The following is a 20,952-nucleotide window of genomic DNA, read 5'->3' on the forward strand; positions in this document are numbered from 1 at the left end:
GGGGCACCTGTTCTGTTCCAAATGTATGTTTGTGTGTTAATAACAAGAATTGATTGTTCTTCATGGTAACGATGTTCTGACGGCGAAGTGGGTGTTTACATCCCTGTAGATTGGGTCAATCTTCAGCTTTTTGATTACCATTCTTGAGACTGGCACGGTCCTCTGAACACTGTATTGCTTACTTGTGCTGTATTACGCCTGCATTGTTGGATTTACTGCATTGCTGTCATGTTACCAATAATTTTCAATAAATAAAACATTGAAAACAAATAAAATAAATTACAGTAAATCAGAGGCCCTGGCAGTTTGAGCAAGGGAAATTAAAGAACTCGACACTTCCTTTCCAATGGAGCACATCATCTATCAAATATTTAGGTGTCTATCTCCCAGCAGATTTGACGTCCCTATACCACATTAATATTAGACCCCTAATTACATCCACATTGAATCTTCTAAACTTCTGGAAACATTTTATTCTGTCTTTTTCCGGACGATATCATTTAATCAAGATGATATTTCCAAAACTATTGTATATTTTCCAAACATTACCTATTTTGTTATCACAAGAGGATGTTAAAACTCTAAACACTGCTTTTAGGAATTTTATTTGGGGAGACAAAAAAACGCACACGTATAGGTCTAATCAAACTACAAGCCCCAAACTACAAATGGCCAATGATGACTTTATTGCAGACATAAGAAACCACCCCAACTTATTGCAAACTATACAGACGTGGAAGAAGTGCAGGAGACTGTGTCATTTGAGAAGCGATGTTTCTCCTTTTGTGCCCTTTCTGGGTAACCCAGGCTTCATGGGAGGTAAACCACCCTTACCTTACATTGAGCTGGCCGGGCAGGGTTTCATCTTGGCAGCTGACCTATTAGATGATAGATTCTCCATGCTTACATTTGACATAGCGTCACAACGTTTCCCAACATTTGTAAATAAACCCTTCCTTTTTCTTCAAGCAAGGAGCTTAACTTTGAAGAGTATAGCAACTGGAGGTGGAGAGAGGGAGGAATGTATTGGATGGCTTCCTTAGGACCGCCAGGTTGCAGATAGCCTCGACAAGCAGTATCTACACATTATTGTGTAAGCAATGGTCATGGGAGGGGAAAAAAAACAGGCCCAGCACAATGGGTTGATGATATACAGAATATCATAGTTGGGGATATCTTAGAAGCCACCTTGATGCAACGGAAGGTGATCCCCTCCAGTGGTTATGCAGACATGTCTTTATTACTCCTTCATAGAGCTTATATTACTCCACACATTAAATCTAGGATGTCTCCAGTGGGCACATTCACTTGCTCCAAATTCGGGACAGGAAACACAGACATATTTCATCACATGTGCGGATGTCCCAAAGTACAAAAATTATGGCAATCTATCCATACCGAATTGCAGAATCTTGGTGGGATTTCGTTTCCTTTGACGCAGCAATGGGCAATATTTAATATTTTAGACAGCTCTCAACAAACTCCCAAAACATCTTAAGGCCATGTTGATAATATGGGCTTCAGCTACCAGGTAAGGTATATTGCAGCACTGGCTAAATCCTTTGCCACCACCCAAATCTCATATACTCCAAAATAATGTATATTTTTCGAATGGACTGGTTAGACACCCTGACAAATAAAGAAAAATTGACTGGGAGGTTTTTGAGTACGTGGTCATTGTTCACCCCATCACTGTCTCAAGACACCAGGGACAAAATAAGGATACACTTTGAAAACACTCAGTGGTATCTTCTTCAGAAAATTAGCGGATATAATCCTATTCCTTGACTTGATCGATAATCAAATGCAGAGTCGTTTAAGAGGTTTAGATGTTGGGGGGAGGGTTACGGGAGGCGGGGAATATTTATGAGTATTATGCCTGTCAAATAAGTACATAACAAGCTGGATTCCTTCAAACCTGCATTACTTACTTTCTGGTAATGTTCTTTAAACTGATATTGTGAGTCTTACACCTGCCAAATAGCTTGTTACTTCAAGATTTGTATGTATATCTTTTATTGTAATGGTCTTTAATTCAATAAAACATGTTGGATAAATATATAGACTAAGTGTGAGTGGTCTGAGATTTTTTTTGAGTGTAAAGAAGCATGGATGATATTACTATGTGGGGCTGTATGTTGTAGCCTTCTCCGCAAGCCCCTAATAATCATCACCGCCCTTCTCCGCACAGCGCCTCATTATCAACCCATTCTCCGTACAGCCCTTCATCATCATCATCACCTTCTTCTTTGCACAGCTCCTCAGTATCATCATCACCCCATTCTCCACACAGCCTCTCATTTATGGTATGTATAGAATACTTGAGGGATGTTCAGTAAGATAGCAACCGTGCTCTTCTGGCAGGTTTCTGGGAAAAATATGACCCACAGCAGAAATGAGGAATTAAACTAGCTTAGTAGCTAATCAGTTGTTCCCCTCTTACCACAGCTGAGGGGGGAGTGAGGGGTCTGTTGAGAAACACATGTGTATGGTCGTTCTGTACTGCAACAACATTTTTGGAGGAGTCTTCCCCAAAAAGAAGTCTCGTGATCGAATTGTGCGAGACTTCTTCATTTATCCTTTTTAGTTAACCGTTTGCTTTATGTTCAGTATGTATTTGTTAGTTCACCTTACATAACCTTTTTTAAGCACTGTACTTCTTTTTGCGTGTTAAAAAACAAGATTGTTCTTCATTGCTTTAATGTACCTATGGTCTCGAGGACAGAAAATAGCTTGGTTGTGTTACCTTGTTGGCAGAGTGCAAGTAGTGAAATGCTCAGGAGCATGAGTAAGCAGGTTGAACACATGTACTAGTGTAATGCCAGTGCAGGCGTCTCCTGATAAAATGGCAAGTGGTGGCAGTTTGAAGTGTGCAGTGCGTTTAACTTACAGTTGGCCTATTGTGAAAGCGGAGTTGGAAATGAAGTACACCTTTGTAGTCACATCTGAGGCACGAGTGTCATGAGCGAGTGGTGTTTGTGACATGTTGTATCGACCCATTTAATAAAGTGACCATGTTATTTAAACCATATGGTAAATAAAGCATAAGAAAAAAAACAAGAAATTAAAAAATACAACAGCATAATTACTTTTTATCAACCCCCCTCCAAATCAGAAGACATACATCAAAATTATTAAGAAAATAACAGATTATACAAAAAGCCCTAATCTAGATTCCTTGGCAGAAAAAGAGAGACATGTATTATCCTGTCCTGCATTTGCAGTCTTACATATGTCAAACTTTAAAGAGTTTGTCCATTTGTTAACAATGATGACCTATCCTGGATAGGTCATCAATGTTTGATCAGTGGGGGTGCGACAACTGACATCCTCGCTTATCAGCTGTTCTCGGTGTCGGAGGCAGCCAGAAGTGCTCGGTTACGGAAATGCTCCATGTGTTGCCGCAACCAAGTATTGCTCATCCGCCACTATCCGTAGACCAAGCAGATGCACAGTCGATCACTCAACGCTGGCACAGAGGATAGCGTTCTCCCACCAATCAGACATTGATGACCTATCCTAAAAATAGGTCATCAACGTTAATGTACAGAACCTCTTTAAAGTTATTTTTTTAACGATGCAGCATTTATTTGCGGCCAGGAAGGTGTGGTTGTACTTGTCTATTATTATTTGACCCAGCTTGTGATTGGTTATGTGACTCAAAGGCTCTTGACAGGCTTCTTTTAATGGGGTTGGACACTTTCTTGTGCTAGTGAAGCCTTTCTCACAAACTATATACAGTGCCTACAAGTAGTATTCAACCCCCTGCAGATTTAGCAGGTTTACACATTCGGAATTAACTTGGCATTGTGACATTTGGACTGTAGATCAGCCTGGAAGTGTGAAATGCACTGCAGCAAAAAAGAATGTTATTTCTTTGTTTAATTTTTTTTTAAATTGTGAAAAGTTTATTCAGAGGGTCATTTATTATTCAACCCCTCAAACCACCAGAATTCTGTTTGGTTCCCCTAAAGTATTAAGAAGTATTTCAGGCACAAAGAACAATGAGCTTCACATGTTTGGATTAATTATCTCTTTTTCCAGCCTTTTCTGACTATTTCAGACCCTCCCCAAACTTGTGAACAGCACTCATACATGGTCAACATGGGAAAGACAAAGGAGCATTCCAAGGCCATCAGAGACAAGATCGTGGAGGGTCACAAGGCTGGCAAGGGGTACAAAACCCTTTCCAAGGAGTTGGGCCTACCTGTCTCCACTGTTGGGAGCATCATCCGGAAGTGGAAGGCTTATGGAACTACTGTTAGCCTTCCACGGCCTGGACAGCCTTTGAAAGTTTCCTCCCGTGCCGAGGCCAGGCTTGTCCGAAGAGTCAAGGCTAACCCAAGGACAACAAGGAAGGAGCTCCGGGAAGATCTCATGGCAGTAGGGACATTGGTTTCAGTCATTACCATAAGTAACGTACTCCACCGCAATGGTCTCCGTTCCAGACGAGCCCGTAAGGTACCTTTACTTTCAAAGCGTCATGTCAAGGCTCGTCTACAGTTTGCTCATGATCACTTGGAGGACTCTGAGACAGACTGGTTCAAGGTTCTCTGGTCTGATGAGACCAAGATCGAGATCTTTGGTGCCAACCACACACGTGACGTTTGGAGACTGGATGGAACTGCATACGACCCCAAGAATACCATCCCTACAGTCAAGCATGGTGGTGGCAGCATCATGCTGTGGGGCTGTTTCTCAGCCAAGGGGCCTGGCCATCTGGTCCGCATCCATGGGAAGATGGATAGCACGGCCTACCTGGCGATTTTGGCCAAGAACCTCCGCTCCTCCATCAAGGATCTTAAGATGGGTCGTCATTTCATCTTCCAACAAGACAACGACCCAAAGCACACAGCCAAGAAAACCAAGGCCTGGTTCAAGAGGCAAAAAATCAAGGTGTTGGAGTGGCCTAGTCAGTCTCCTGACCTTAACCCAATTGAAAACTTGTGGAAGGAGCTCAAGATTAAAGTCCACATGAGACACCCAAAGAACCAAGCTAACTTGGAGAAGATCTGCATGGAGGAGTGGGCCAAGATAATTCCAGAGACCTGTGCCGGCCTGATCAGGTCTTATAAAAGACGATTATTAGCTGTAATTGCAAACAAGGGTTATTCCACAAAATATTAAACCTAGGGGTTGAATAATAATTGACCCACACTTGTATGTTTAAAATTTATTAAAATTTAACTGAGCAACATAACTTTTTGGTTTGTAAGATTTATGCATCTGTTAATAAATCCTGCTCTTGTGTGAAGTTTGAAGGCTCTAACTTATTTGCATCTTATCAAACCTGCTAAATCTGCAGGGGGTTGAATACTACTTGTAGGCACTGTAGAACCTCATTCTTACGACAGCTGCTGGTGGAGGATCATGTGACCGGACGAATGAATCAGCCTCCTCCAACTCTAAAAAACCTCACGTGACAGCTGCTTTTCTATTGGAGGATGCTACTTGCTCCTCCTCCTTGTAAGTCAAAACTAGGTGTAGAATAAGAACAGAGAAAACACAAAGGAAAGAAGATTGGCACCTCTGTCTTGGCTTTGGATTATAAATGATGATGCAAAAACAATGAACAAAATACTGATGTGTGAAAGGAGCTTTAGAAGGGTTTTCCCGCTTCAGAAATATGATACAGATAGAATTTGATGTTTTAGAATATAACATTAAATAAAAATAGAATATTTGATTAATTTATATTAGATTAATAGAAATTAGAATATTTGGGTTTTTTTTTTTTTTTTTTTAGCATTATAGCTACTGCAGCCTATAACAGAGTTGTCTCAGAAGGGACGGCTTGTTTTAACTTCATTAAGGAAGTCTTCCTTACTAGTGCATAGTTCAATACTATAGCATTGTACCTGAGTCACAGCAGCGATGATGATGATCCGTCTGACAACATTTGTCCCTTTTTAGAGTAGGTGACTTTGTTTCTTCCATCTCCATGTCATTTTTGCTCTGTTAAAACATTAACAATCTTGAATTTTTAAAGGTCCATTTTAAGTTTTACCAGCACAATCCAATGTACAACTCCAATACACACATGCACTTTGTGGTCACATGCAAGGATGCAGGTAAACAAGGATAAATTCGATTGATACCTTGTTGCGCAAATAGTGTGTCTTCCGAGGTGTTAAGTAATTTTTTTCCATTGTTTTATTTAAGGTAGAATTATTATACTTGCTGCGACAGACTGTAAGAGAAAAGTATAGTTTATGTAGTCACCAGGAAACACGAGTTGAGTATTGGCATGTGTAGCTCCACTGGGTTGTAATAAAAGGAAAGGAGGGAAATTACAAATTTCTTACCATCATGCCTAGATATGAGCAAATTTATGTTATCTGTATTTTGCTTATGGAGCTTTATTTGCAGCATATAAATTAGCAGAAGCTGATAATAGAATATGAATACATATGGATATGTGGATTTCACTCGAATAAAACATCAGATCGAAGATATTAAGGTATCATTTTTTTCACCTTCCTATGACTTACATGCCCATATAGACTGCTTAGGAGGGTTGCTCCTACTGAAAGGTTCCTTGTAAAAGTCAGCATAAATTCGAGGAACGTTTGCAGAGAAGGCACTCTCCAAATGTCACAGCAGCTTTTCACGGAATCATTAGAAATCACCTTGCTACTGTTATGGCCATCCAGTTTTGCAGAAACCACATATATTATTATAGCGCTATTTATTCCATGGCCCTTTACATGTGAGGAGGGGTGGACATAATAAAAAAACAAGTACAATAATTTTAACCAACACAGGTCACAACTGGTACAGGAAGAGAAAGGACCCTGCCCATGAGGGCTCACAATCTACAAGGGAAGGGTGAGTATACAGTAGACGAGGGTAGAGCTGGTCGTGCAGCGGTTTGGTGGATCAGTGGTTACTACAGGTCGTAGGCTTGTCGGAAGAGGTAGGTCTTCGGGTTCCTTTTGAAGGTTTCCACGGTAGGTGAGAGTCTAATATGCTATAGTAGAGAGTTCAAGAGTAAGGCTGAGTTCACACGTACCGGAATTCTCGGGGAAATTACCGCGAGAATTCTGGAATTCCATTCCGCGGGAAAATCGCATTTTAAATTCCCGCGATTTTCCCGCGGAAAAACTAGCATTTTGCAAGCGTAATTAGCTTGTAAAATGCTAGCGTTTTCCAAGCGATCTGTAGCATCGCTTGGAGAACTGATTGACAGGTTGGTCACACTCGTCAAACATAGTGTTTGACGAGTGTGACAAACTTTTTACTACTGAGGCTGCCTATGCAGCATCAGTAGTAAAAGATAAAATGTAAAAAAAATAAAAAATGGTTTTATTCTTACCTTCCGACGTCCCGCGCAGCCGTTCCCAGTAATCCTTTGCGAAAATGCCCGCGATGACGTCCGTTCTCGCGGGATCGCGATGTCTGGCGGTAATTCGCGATGACATCGCGCGAATGACCGCGAGACTTCGCGATCCCGCGAGAACGGACGTCATCGCGGGCATTTTCGCAAAGGATTACAGGGAACGAGAGCGTGGAGAGAGGCGGGAAGGCTGCGCGGGATGCCGGAAGGTAAGAATAACAATATTTTTTATTTTAAATTCTATTTTTTACAGGAATATGGAACCCAAAGCCCGGAGGACAGTCTCCTCTCCTCCGGACCGTGGGTACCATCCGCAATTGTTCTGCTTACTTTCCGCATGGTGTGCACAGCCACATGCGGGAAGTAAGCGGAACAATGAATTCCTATGGGTGCGGGATCGCCGCGATTCCGCAAAATTAATGAGCATGCTGTGGTTTTAACCGCGAAGCGATTCCGCCGCGGTAAAAACCGCAGCATTAGCACAGCATTGCGGAATCCCATAGGAATGCATGGGATGCTTATTTTTCGCGTTTTCGCGGTTAAAACCGCTGCGGAAACGCGAAAAAAACGCCACGTGTGAACTCAGCCTAAGGGGGATGTGCGAGAGAAATCTTGAATGCAATTGTGGGAAGAGAAAAGAGGAGGGGAGTTGAGAAGGAGATCGTGAGGATCAGAGGTTGCAAAGCATTTGCAATTTATTTTTAATGATGCCATAAAGAGCAACATTTGGAAAGCGGATTCTCAGCAAACACACCTTGCATGAGTACAACCACTAACTGTAATATACCACTTGAATTTCAATTGGGTTTTCGGTTGAAATTACTGAAACATAGGTTTCAATGTTTCCTGCAATTTTAAAGGTAACATGTTACTGCAAGATTACTAATTAAGAAAACCCGTCTGTTTCACTACAATCCCAAACATACAGGGAGTGGACAGAATAAACACAAAGCCCAAAAAATTGCCTTAGAATTAACTGAACAAAATTTATTGACAATTTAAAAATTACCTGATTATAATACAAATCTATGGGGGGCGTGGCATGGCGAGCGAGGAGTGAGGAGTGAGGACGCATGTAAGAGAGCTCCCGCTCCCGCACCGGTGACCGACCCGAACAGAGCCCAACATACTCACCCCACCTTCCGATGTCGGCTAGGAGGACCAGGGGGAATACGTCCGCGGGCCCCTCAGCACCCGATAGCACTCCCGGAGGCATCTCCCGCTACCTTATAGGAGCGGGAAGAAGGAAGGCCGCGGGCGCCATGACAGGAGTGGAGACCGGAGCGCAGCAGGCCCCGCCGCCACTAGGAAGTAAGGTGCAGGCGGGAGGAGAGAGATCTGGTGAGACGGCAGACAGAAGGGGACCCCCTGGGAGGAACGGGGGCACATCCACGGGGGCCCAGCAGGCAGTGAGACTCTCCCCTCCAAATAAATCCTCTGGGGCCCAGGAGACCCGTCAATCACAGGGGCACCACGCGGATGGTTCCGCGCAGACACAGGTCGGCGGATCAGATAGGAACCCCGGGGGGATGAATGCAGAACCCCCCGCGTCACAGAGAGGCGGCAGTGTCCCCCAGACGTCGACATAGCCACTGCAGTTGTCCCTGCAGCACTAGGAGCAGCGGACCCCATGATGATGGACACTGCAGCATCAGATATACAAAATAATGCAACCCGCCGACCAGACGCACTCCCGACACCGCAACACGGGAGATCACCCTCTTTCACGACAGGGTGCTCCGCAACACCCATGGGAGCTGATTTCAGTCTATTATACAATAAGATAAAAGATATCCCGACGAAGCAGGATATGGAGCAGTACATTGCTCGTTTGGAATGCTCCTATAAGGCTGAACTTTCCGTACTAAGAGATGATATTCAACAATGTGGTGAGAAAGTGGAATCTCATGACCAGCTTATAGCCTCCCTGACCGAAAGAATGGAGGCTCAGGAAGCCGCCACAGCCGCACAAGCAAGACAGCTGCAAACTCTAGCAGAAATGCTGGATGATTCTGAGAATAGGGGACGCAGAAATAATATAAGAGTAAGGGGATTGCCTGAATCTATACCCCCCAGGAGTTGAACACCACTTTGAGAGATATTTTTAACTCGGTACTAGATAGGCCTCAGGATGCCCCACTGGAACTGGATCGTGCCCACAGGTCCCTGGGCCCGCGTCCCGGCGAGCAAGATCCACCGAGAGATGTGATATGCCGGGTTCACAAGTACCAACTTAAAGATGCGGTCATGGGAGCAGCCAGGAGAGCAAAATCCATAAACCACTTGGGATCTCGTATACAGCTCTTCGCAGACTTGTCCAGATGGACACTACAGAGACGCAGAGCTCTCCGCCCCCTCTTAGACGAACTACAACGACGCGGCCTTCCCTATACTTGGGGATTTCCATTCTGTCTTCGGGTTCGGAAGGGAGGTAGAGTGCATTGTTTGAGCCATCCTGGCGGAGTTCCGGCGTTCTCAGCTGCCTTGGATCTAACGGAGGTGGATATACCTGACTGGCCACCCCTGCCATCATACTATAGACTTGAAGGTCTCCAAAGAGGCCAGAACCCTCAGCAGCAACGTCGTCGCAGGGGTCGGCCCAATGGTCCAGGGCACATGCACCCGGTAGACGACGAGGCTGGATAGTATGCCTGGTCCTGAATTGCAGGTGGTCCTGCGGTGTTATGTTTTGAGGGATAACTTGCAGTCTAGAAGGTTATATTGGTTCTGAGTTTAAAAGCGAAGTATTCATAATACTATCAGTGTTGTCGATATCGAAAATAGTTAAGAATTGGGGTATGCTTCACTAGCCTATAATTAGATAATATACGTATATTCTCTATCTGTTCAGTCCTCGTTATAAAGGGAATACGATGGTTAAATCATTACGGGGTCGGGAACCGGGGGAGAAGGTGTCTCCAACTCCTCTTTTTGCTGTACACTTAACCCCCGGAGGCGCTGTTTTGCCATCAAGGCACGCAGCTGTTATATTTTACCTCCAACAGGTTTTCCTGGAGTGTGCTTATTTACACTCGTATAGTTAAAATTTCCTATTTCTTTGTCTTCTTTCTCTTTTTCCTTTTTCTAACTTCACATCTACTTTCTTTGTTAATACCCACTCCCTTCACTAGCTCTCCCTCCCTCATCAACAACGGGCGTAGGACTCCGAAGCCGATCCATCTTGTTAGCCGTAACCTGCATCCTTGACCACACGCTGCGGATACAATGTCGGGTAAGACCACTGTACAAAAGATAACATTGGGCTCTTTGAATACTAGAGGCTTTAATACTCCGCAGAAGCGGTCACATATTTTACATGGTATGCATAAGAAAAGAGTAAATATAGTAATCTTGCAAGAGACACATTTTAAAGTCGGACACATCCCTAATATTCACGACCGACACTACACGACCTGGTTTCATAGTGCTAACCCGGATTCACGCTCCCGCGGGGTATCTATAGCGCTCCATAAATCTCTCCAGCATAACATATTGGACACCTTGGTTGATACGGAGGGCAGATACGTGCTTTTGAAAATTCAAATTTTTTCAACCACATATACTATAGCGGGTTGGTACGCTCCCGGCCGGGACCAAATACGAGCTGCTAGATCTTTCCTGAAGATCGTGGCTGAGTTTGCTGAGGGGGTGGTCATACTGCGAGGAGACTTTAACATGACTCTTAACCCGACTCTAGACTCCACGGCAGCGAAGTCATATCTTTCATATCGTCAGTTATCCTCACTGAAAAGGGACCTCCAGGATTTGCGACTCACTGACGTCTGGAGACTTTGTAATCCCAATGAAAGAGACTATACGTTCTTTTCCACACCGCACAACTCTTATGGGAGGATTGATTTCTTTCTCCTTAGCCACTGTGCATTGGCCTGGAACCCGAGACCTTCTATCGGGAGTTTTCTATGGTCGGATCATGCTCCGGTGTTTCTGGACATTAGCCCTCCTGACTCGGGGCTGAGACAGTGGACGTGGAGACTGAACGATAATCTTTTAAAAGATAATACTTGCGTGGCCGACATCAAGTCTACCATAGTGGACTTCTTACAAGACCATGCACATGACACCACTGCCATCCCTGTTAAATGGGAGGCCCTTAAATGCGTTCTTAGAGGGGTTCTCATTAAGAATGGATCTCGCTTGAAACGAATAAAAAGTAAAGAGATTACAGACTTGACAGAAAAGATACTGACGTTAGAGACGAAGCATAAAACGGACAAGGACACGGAAACGCTGATTGACTTGATCAAATACAGAGACGATCTGAAGTCCCTACTGAGTGAAAAACACCGACACCACAGAAACCGCTTTAAAAGTATATTATATGGTCAAGCTAACAAATGTGGACGTCTACTGGCCAGGTTCTTGCATCCGCGTAACCAGACTACATACATCTCTTCTCTCCAGCAAAAAGGGGGTCGAGCGACGTCAAACCCGACAGAAATTTTGGACATAATGAGGCGTTACTATCACACATTATATAATATTGGTGGAGATTGTCCCCCTCAGTCACCTTTGGATCCTCAACCATGCATAGAATCTTATATTCACGACACCGCCCTTCCCACACTGGCCACGGATTTAACTATCTCGTTGGATTCGGATTTTACGACAGAGGAGATTGTTGAAGTCATCCAAAACACTCCGGCTGGTAAAAGCCCGGGACCGGAGGGGTTTTCCCCTCATTTCTATAAGATGTTTCAGGAACAACTTAGCCCTATTATGACGGGGGTATTTAACTCCATCACAGCTGAGTCCCCGTTCGCCCCACAGTCTTTAGAGGCTTTTATTACGGTGTTGCCGAAGCCGGGCAGGGACCCTAAATTAGTAACAAATTACCGCCCAATATCTCTCATCAATGTTGATGTAAAATTATATGCCAAAATACTGGCAAATCGACTGGCTCCTCTCTTGCCCTCAGTAATACATTCAGATCAGGTGGGGTTTGTGCGAGGAAGGGAGGCGAGGGACGGCATAAGTAAGACCCTCAACTTGACTGCCTATGCTAAATCGAAGTGTAAACCGTTGGTTGTACTGTCGATGGATGCGGAGAAGGCCTTCGACCGTGTGCACTGGGGCTTCATGTTTTCGGCCCTACGACAGTTGGGCCTGGGGAACCATTTCCTGCATTGGGTCGCAGCCCTATACTCTGGCCCGTCGGCCAGGGTCAAGGTAAATGGAGCAATGTCGGGCTCTATGACCATTGGGAACGGGACCAGGCAAGGGTGCCCTTTGTCGCCCCTTCTATACGCGATAGTTATGGAGCACTTGGCAGTGGCGATCAGGAAGAACCCTAGTGTACACGGTCTATGGGTGGACGATATTCATTATAAAGTCTCTCATTATGCGGATGACCTCTTAGTGTATATATCCCAGCCACACATAACCCTCCCATCATTGATGGAAGAGTTCCAAAAATACGGAGAGGTCAGTAATTTCAAGATTAACTTTCAGAAAACTGAAGCCCTAAATATATCCCTAGGACAGACTGAACTTACAAGACTTATGGGAAATTTCCCCTTTCGGTGGAAGACTGGGGCCATTCAATATTTAGGCATTCAAATCCCTACTGACACGACCGACTTATATAAATTAAATTATGTGCCTTTGTTGGAGTCGACTCTGAAACAGTTGAGGGAATACGGACGGAAGAACATCTCATGGTTTGGCAGGATGAATTCATTTAAAATGAACATTCTTCCTAGGTTTTTATATCTATTCCAGGCGGTCCCGATAGTGCCGCCGAAGACATTCTTTCAGACCATTAGATCTGCGTTAATCCGCTTTATCTGGCAGACATCTAAACCTCGTCTTAAATATTCTATTCTAACCGCCCCGAAACCCAGAGGTGGAGCGGGCCTCCCTGACCTGGAACTCTATCACAGAGCTTCCCTACTTGCACGTCTGTTTGACTGGCAGTTCGGTCATCATTCTAAACAATGGGTTCAATTGGAACAGGCATCTTTCGGCGTCCCATTGTGTCATCTCCCGTGGATCAGACGTACTGAACAGGTTGCAAATGACTATAAGGGACCAACAGGTTTCTTGACTCGAGAAGTTCTACAGGTCTGGAATCGTGTTAAACATAAAAAGAAACTGATCAGTAATTTGAACCCACTGTCACCGATATTTGGTAATCCGGACTTTCCCCCAGGGTGTCACAGAGACCAATTTTTAGGTTGGCATAGGAGTTCTGACTTACGACTGGGACAGATACTAGTAGACGGAAATTTTCCGACATGGGATGCCTTACGGGAAAAGTTCCCTAGTAGGTCACTCTCCTGGTTGGAATATAACCAGTTGAGATCGTTTATACGGGGACGTTTGGTTGACCGTGCTTCTCGCCCTCCCATGACGCGGTTGGAAGCTCTCTTACAAATGCAGGACCCTCCCTCACATTTGATTTCCTTTTTATATAAGGAACTTCACTCAGGGGAATTGGAAGGGGTTCCAAGTTACATCCGCGCATGGGAGGAGGAGATGGGTTGCAAGTTCTCGAAGGAGGACCTTGACAAAACTTTTCTTTATACACATAAAATGTCTCCGGCCGGGGGCGCTCAAGAGAAAAATTCTAAGATACTGACTAGGTGGTATCTGTCCCCCGTTAGATTGAAGTCCATCTTCCCGACATTGGATGATACATGCTGGCGCTGTGCAATGGAGAGAGGCACGCTATACCATATATGGTGGCAATGCCCTGCTATACGACCCTTCTGGGAAGGGGTGTTTCGGGCCTACCAGGAGATCTCTGGGAAATGTGTCCTTCCCTCCCCACAAATTGCCATTTTATCAATTCTCCCGGGTTCCATATCCACACAAAAGAAGAGCCTTCTCCGGTTTTGTATTACTGCAGCAAGGATGGTGATCCCACGCCACTGGCGTACAACGACAAAGCCAACTATAGCAGAGTGGTTATCAGAGTTTATAGACATTTTTCGTATGGAGGAGTTGATGGCTGAATTGGAGGGAGATAATTCCCGTTTGATTCGAACATGGCAGCCCTGGATCGTGTTCAGGGAGACGCCAGGACTACTTCGATTGACCGAAAATGTTTCTTAGAGGCCGGCTCGGAGGTCTGAAACCCATCCCCCTGTCCCCCCCCCCTCCCTTTTTTTTTTTCTCTCTCCCTTCCTCTCTCTTTCCTTCTGCTTTTCTCCCCTTTCCCTCTTTATCTATATTCCCTGTGAGTTATCCTTTTCTTTCTGATTCCTCTCTCTCTTTGATATTAGCAATACACCCTCACAGGTTATGGGCAAACTGTTGGCGAATCCGGTATGGCTTGGTGTATAACCGTGTATAATACTGTATCTTGTATCTTGTACCTTATGTCTTGTATGTTATATGTTAAAATCTTTTCAACTCCTTTCAATAAAAATAGATTCAACATAATACAAATCTATAGTAGCCTCAAGTAATAAGGGACACTAAATGCTAATGGCTCCTTAAAACACACCATGGAGTATATTGAGTATAGTAAAAAAAAAATGCTAATATAGGGCTAATTATAAAAAAATCATTTAAGTGCAGTATGCAAAGAGGAACATGATATAATAGTATGATACTATACATATGGCTTCTACTAGCAATGCAAAGCCTGCATAATGAATAGACCAGATATAGACGCCCCTGAAGAAGTGTGGACGAAACGTGCGTCAGGGTGGAGACACGGCACAAACTCCACACACAAGAGTGAGTAATATTATGCGAGACATCATTTATGTCTAAAATTGTGGCTAGTGTATAATATATTGTGGAACCTCTGAGCTACATACAGTTGTGGCCAAAAGTATTGACACCCCTGCAATTCTGTCAGATAATACTCAGTTTCTTCCTGAAAATGATTGCAAACACAAATTCTTTGGTATTATCTTCATTTAATTTGTCTTAAATGAAAAAACACAAAAGAGAATGAAGCAAAAAGCAAAACATTGATCATTTCACACAAAACTCTAAAAATGGGCCAGACAAAAGTATTGGCACCCTCAGCCTAATACTTGGTTGCACAACCTTTAGCTAAATTAACTGCGACCAACCGCTTCCGGTAACCATCAATGAGTTTCTTACAATGCTCTGCTGGAATTTTAGACCATTCTTCTTTGGCAAACTGCTCCAGGTCCCTGATATTTGAAGGGTGCCTTCTCCAAACTGCCATTTTTAGATCTCTCCACAGGTGTTCTATGGGATTCAGGTCTGGACTCATTGCTGGCCACCTTAGAAGTCTCCAGTGCTTTATCTCAAACCATTTTCTAGTGCTTTTTGAAGTGTGTTTTAGGTCATTGTCCTGATGGAAGACCCATGACCTCTGAGGGAGACCCAGCTTTCTCACACTTCATAATGCCATGCACACAGTCAAGCAGTCCAGTGCTAGAGGCAGCAAAGCAACCCCAAAACATCATGGAACCTCCACCATGCTTGACTGTAGGGACCGTGTTCTTTTCTTTGAATGCCTCTTTTTTTCTCCTGTAAACTCTGTTGATGCCTTTGCCCAAAAAGCTCTACTTTTGCCTCATCTGACCAGAGAACATTCTTCCAAAACGTTTTAGGCTTTTTCAGGTAAGTTTTGGCAAACTCCAGCCTGGCTTTTTTATGTCTCGGGGTAAGAAGTGAGGTCTTCATGGGTCTCCTACCATACAGTCCCTATTCATTCAGACGCCGACGGATAGTACGGGTTGACATTGTACCCTTGGACTGCAGGGCAGCTTGAACTTGTTTGGATGTTGGTCGAGGTTCTTTATCCAACATCCGCACAATCTTGCATTGAAATCTCTTGTCAATTTTTCTTTTCCGTCCACATCTAGGGAGGTTAGCCACAGTGCCATGGGCTTTAAACTTCTTGATGACACTGCGCACGGTAGACACAGGAACATTCAGGTCTTTGGAGATGGACTTGTAGCCTTGATATTGCGCTTGCTTCCTCACAATTTGGTTTCTCAAGTCCTCAGACAGTTCTTTGTCTTCCTTCTTTTCTCCATGCTCAATGTGGTACACACAAGGACACAGGACAGAGGTTGAGTCAACTTTAATCCATGTCAACTGGCTGCAAGTGTGATTTAGTTATTGCCAACACCTGTTAGGTGCCACAGGTAAGTTACAGGTGCTGTTAATTACACAAATTAGAGAAGCATGACATGATTTTTCGAGCAGTGCCAATACTTTTGTCTACCCTCTTTTTTATGTTTGGTGTGGAATTATATCCAATTTGGCTTTAGGACAATTCTTTTTGTGTTTTTTCATTTAAGACAAATTAAATGAAGATAATAATACCAAAGAATTTGTGTTTGCAATCATTTTCAGGAAGAAACTGAGTATTATCTGACAGAATTGCAGGGGTGTCAATACTTTTGGCCACAACTGTATCTGGTCTATTCATTATGCAGGCATGATAGTACACATGAAAATAGACTTTACAATATACCGTATTTTTCAAACTATAAGACGCACTTTTTCCTCCAAAATATTGGAGGAAAGTGTGGGGTGCGTCTTATAGTCCGGATGTACCTTATGCATATACGCGTACAGCTCTGGCAAAAATTAAGAGACCACTTTCAAATGTTCAGTTTGTCTGATTTTTCTCTTTATAGGTATATTTTTGAGTAAAATGCAAATTGTTCTTTTAGTCTATAAACTTCTGACAACATGTCTCCAAATTTCCAAGCAATAAATTTAGTATTTTTTTCTGACCAAGAAAAATGGTCAAAATGTAAAAAAAACCAGTGCTTTCAGACCTCAATAATGCTAAGAAAACATGTTCATAATCATTTAGAAACAACAATACTAATGTTTTAGCTCATGAAGAGTTCAGAAATCAATATTTTGTGGAATAACCATGATTTTTAAAAACCGCTTTCATGGGTCTTGGCATGCTTGCCACTAGTTTTTCACACTACTTCTGGCGCAAAAATCTAAGCAGTTCTTCTTTGATGGCTTGTGACAATCCATCATCCTCTTGATTACATTCCAGAGGCTTTCAATGGGGTTCAGGTCTGGAGGAAGGGCTGCCCATGACAGGGTTTTGATGTGGTGGTCTCTTAATTTTTGCCAGAGCTGTATACGTCCCGTGGCTGTGGATGGGAGAGGAGAGGCAGAGGTGGAGATGAGGGCTAAGACTGTGCCCACTGTTAAAAGAAAATGAATATTCACTGCTCCTCACGCCCATAGTCCCACCCACCTCTATGCACTGAAGCCAGCGCTGAAAAGTGGAAGGGATTATGAGCGTGGGGAGCTGTGAATATTCATTTTCTTTAATAGCGGGAACAGTGTTATCCACAGCCGGCAAGAGATCGCGTGTGTCCTCTATTAGAGAATGAATATTCACTGCCTCCACAACCATGGGAGTGGAGAGCAGTGAATATTCACTCTCTTTAATAGTGGCGTCTGTGGCTAACATTGTGCCCGCTTTTAAAGAAAATTAATTCACTGCTCTCGACGCCCATAATCCAGGGCATGGAGCGTAATGAGTGTTCCAGCAGCTGACCTCAGCGTGTGAAGGCGCATTGGCAGTGATGTAATGTGCTGTTACACGCTTAATCCAGCTGCTGGCATCAGAACGGGATGCCGCTGTGAGGGAGTAGAACTATTTTTTTTTTCATATGTGCAGGGTGATGGGGGTCATGTATACCAGGATGGGGATGAGGGGGCCATGTATACCATGATGGTGGCCTACATATAGCATAATGGGGCCATATATAGCAGGATACGTATGGGGTTATGTATACCAGGATGGTGGCCATGTACACCAGGATGGTGGATGGTGGCCATGTATACCAGGTTGGTGATGGGGACCATGTATACAAGGATGGGGGACATTGTATTCCAGGATAGGGATGGGGTGCCAGGAATACCAGGAAGGGGGCCATATATACCTGGAAGGAGACATATACAGTATATCAGGATGCGGGGACATATCTATATAGCTCTGGCAAAAATTAAGAGACCACTGCAAAATTTTCAGTTCGTCTGATCTTTCTCTTTATAGGTATATTTTTGAGTAAAATGTAAATTGCTCTTTTATTCTATAAACTACTGACAACAACAGGTCTTCAAATTTCCAAGCACTAAATTTTGCATTTATTTTCAGAAAATGGAAATGGTCAAAATGACAAAAATATGCAGTGCTTGCAGAACTCAAATAATGCTAAGAAAACAAGTTCATACTAATGTTTTAAACTTAGGAAGAGTTCAGAAATCAATATTTTGTGGAATTAGAATAACCATGATTTTTAATCACAGCTTTCATGCGTCTTGGCATGCTTTCCACCAGTCTTTCACACTGCTTTTAGGTGACCTTATGCCACTCCTGGTACAAAAATTTAAGCAGTTCTTCTTTGTTTGACGGCTTGTGACTGTCCATCACTCTCTTGATTACATTCCAGAGGTTTTCCATGGAGTTCAGGTATGGATATTGGGCTGGCCATGACAGGAATTTGATGTGGTGGTCCTTCATCCACACAATGATTGACCTAGCTGTGTGGCATGGCGCATTGAATGCTGGAAAAACCAGTCCTCAGAGTTGGGAAACATTGTCTGAGCAGAAGGAATCAATTGTTTTTCCAAGATAACCTTGTATACGGCTTGATTCATACGTTCTTGGCAAAGATTAACCCTTTGCTACATTAGGGTACCGTTACACTTAGCTATGCACCAGCGATCCCCACAACGATATGGATCGCTGGTGTATTGCTAAGTGGTCGCTAGTGAACTGCCACACAGGCAGATCTCACCAGCAGCATAGCAGGGGTCGGGGGTCGCTACTTACCTGTCAGACGAGGCGATCCTGACGTCCTCCCGCCAGCGACACGCGTCGCTCGTCGGCGCCACAGGAAGCCCCAGCAGGAAGCAACCGACGAGACGAGAAATGATCCAGGAAGTTCTCGCGCGACCAGCGATGAGCAGCGGGGGGGCCGGTCGGAGGTAACAGACATAGCGATATTGCTAGCAGTATCGCTGCTACGTCACAAAATCGGTGACATTAGAGCGATATTGCTAGCGATATCGCTATGTAACGGGGGCTTTAGGCGTACTATTCCGTCCATGTGACCTGGGACCTAAGTCCCAAGGACGGAATAGTACGTCATAGCGATCAGCGGCGCCCCCCGTAGGGAGCGCCACTGATCGCGGCCGGGTGTCAGCTTCTTATCACAGCTGACACCCGGCACTATGTGTCAGGGGCGGTCACGGACCACCCCCCGGCACGTTAACCCCTGGCACACTGCGATCAAACACAAATGCAGTGTACCAGGGTTTAGGGAAGCATAGGCAGGGAGGGGGCTCCCTCCGTGCTTCCCTGAGACCCCCGCAGCAGCGCGATGTGCAGCGCTGCTGCGGGGGCTTCCTTCCCTGCAGGTCCCCGGATCCAATATGGCGGCGGGGGCCTGCAGGGAGCCGGCTTCCTCACTGCCTGCAGAGCGCAGGTATGAGGAAGCCTGTGCAGCGCCTGTGTCAGATCGGTGATGTCACAGCGATCTGTGATGTGACAGATCAGCGATCTGTCACATGACGGTGATGTCCCCCCCTGGGACAGTGTAATAAAGTAAAAAAAAAAAAAGTGTAAAAATAATTTGTAAAAAAAAATAAATAAATAAATTAAAAAAAAAATATTCCCTAATAAATTCATTTTTTGAAAATAAAAAAAAAAAACAATAAAAGTACACAAATTTGGTATCACCGCATCCATAACGACCCGCCCTATAAAACTGTCCCACTAGTTAACCGATTTAGCGGACCCCTTAAAAAATAAAAAACAAAGCAAAAAATAATGCTTTATCATCATACCGCTGAACAAAAAGAGCAATAACACGCGATCAAAAAGACGGATATAAATAACCATGGTACTGCTGAAAACGTCATCTTGTCCCGCAAAAGACGAGACACCACACAGAATCATCAGCAAAACATAAAAAAGTTATGGCTCACAGAATAAAGCGATGCAAAAAATTTTTTTTTTTTTTTTTTATATAAAATTGTTTTCATTGCATAAAAGCGCCAAAACATAAAAAAAGATATAAATGAGGTATCGCTGTAACCGTGCTGACCCGAAGAATAAAACTGCCTTATCAATTTTACCACACACGGAATGGTGTAAACGCACCCCCCAAAAGAAATTCATGAAATGCTGGTTTTTGTTCATTCTCCGTCCCAAAAATCGGAATAAAAAGCGATCAAAAAATGTCACGTGCCCTAAAATGGCACCAATAAAAACGTCAACCCGTCCTGCAAAAAATAAGACCTCACATGACTCTGTGGGTCAAAATATGGAGAAATTATAGCTCTCAAAATGTGGTGATGCAAAAACGATTTTAACAATAAAAAGCGTATTTTAGCGTGTGACAGCTGCCAAATATAAAAACCCGCCATAAATAGTAAATCAAACCCCTCTTTATCACCCCCTTAGTTAGGGAAAAATAATAAAATTTTTAAAAAAATGTATTTATTTCCATTTTCCCATTAGGGTTAGGGCTAGGGTTAGGGCTGAGATGAGGGTTAGGGATGTGTTGGGGTTAGGGTTGGAGTTAGAATTGGGGGGTTTCCACTGTTTTGGTACATCAGGGGCTTTCCAAACGCGACATGGCGTCCAATCTCAATTTCAGCCAAAAAAGTCAAAT

The 20,952-nt window shown here is 43.8% G+C and overlaps 1 protein-coding gene across 4 annotated transcripts in view; it reads right to left on the bottom strand.

The window, feature by feature from the left end:
* Window positions 1-20,952, bottom strand: part of ZNF800 (zinc finger protein 800) — a 113,730-nt gene that overhangs the window by 73,615 nt on the left and 19,163 nt on the right. For 2 of the 4 annotated variants that reach the window (XM_073573425.1, XM_073573423.1), the window contains exons 2-3: window positions 6,099-6,190; window positions 5,859-5,955 (exon numbers count right to left, since the gene is read on the bottom strand). The exons of 1 other annotated variant lie outside the window; for it this stretch is intronic. In XM_073573425.1, coding sequence (XP_073429526.1) covers window positions 5,859-5,955; window positions 6,099-6,149 — 148 coding nt within the window. In that variant the 5' untranslated portion in view covers window positions 6,150-6,190. The remainder of the gene's footprint in view (window positions 1-5,858; window positions 5,956-6,098; window positions 6,191-20,952) is intronic. One more of the 4 variants, XM_073573424.1, reaches the window with a different exon arrangement.

This window comes from Dendrobates tinctorius, unplaced genomic scaffold (assembly GCF_039654945.1).
Source record: "Dendrobates tinctorius isolate UK_male_01 unplaced genomic scaffold, ASM3965494v1 ptg000035l, whole genome shotgun sequence".
In the NCBI taxonomy this organism is placed as follows: domain Eukaryota; kingdom Metazoa; phylum Chordata; class Amphibia; order Anura; family Dendrobatidae; genus Dendrobates; species Dendrobates tinctorius.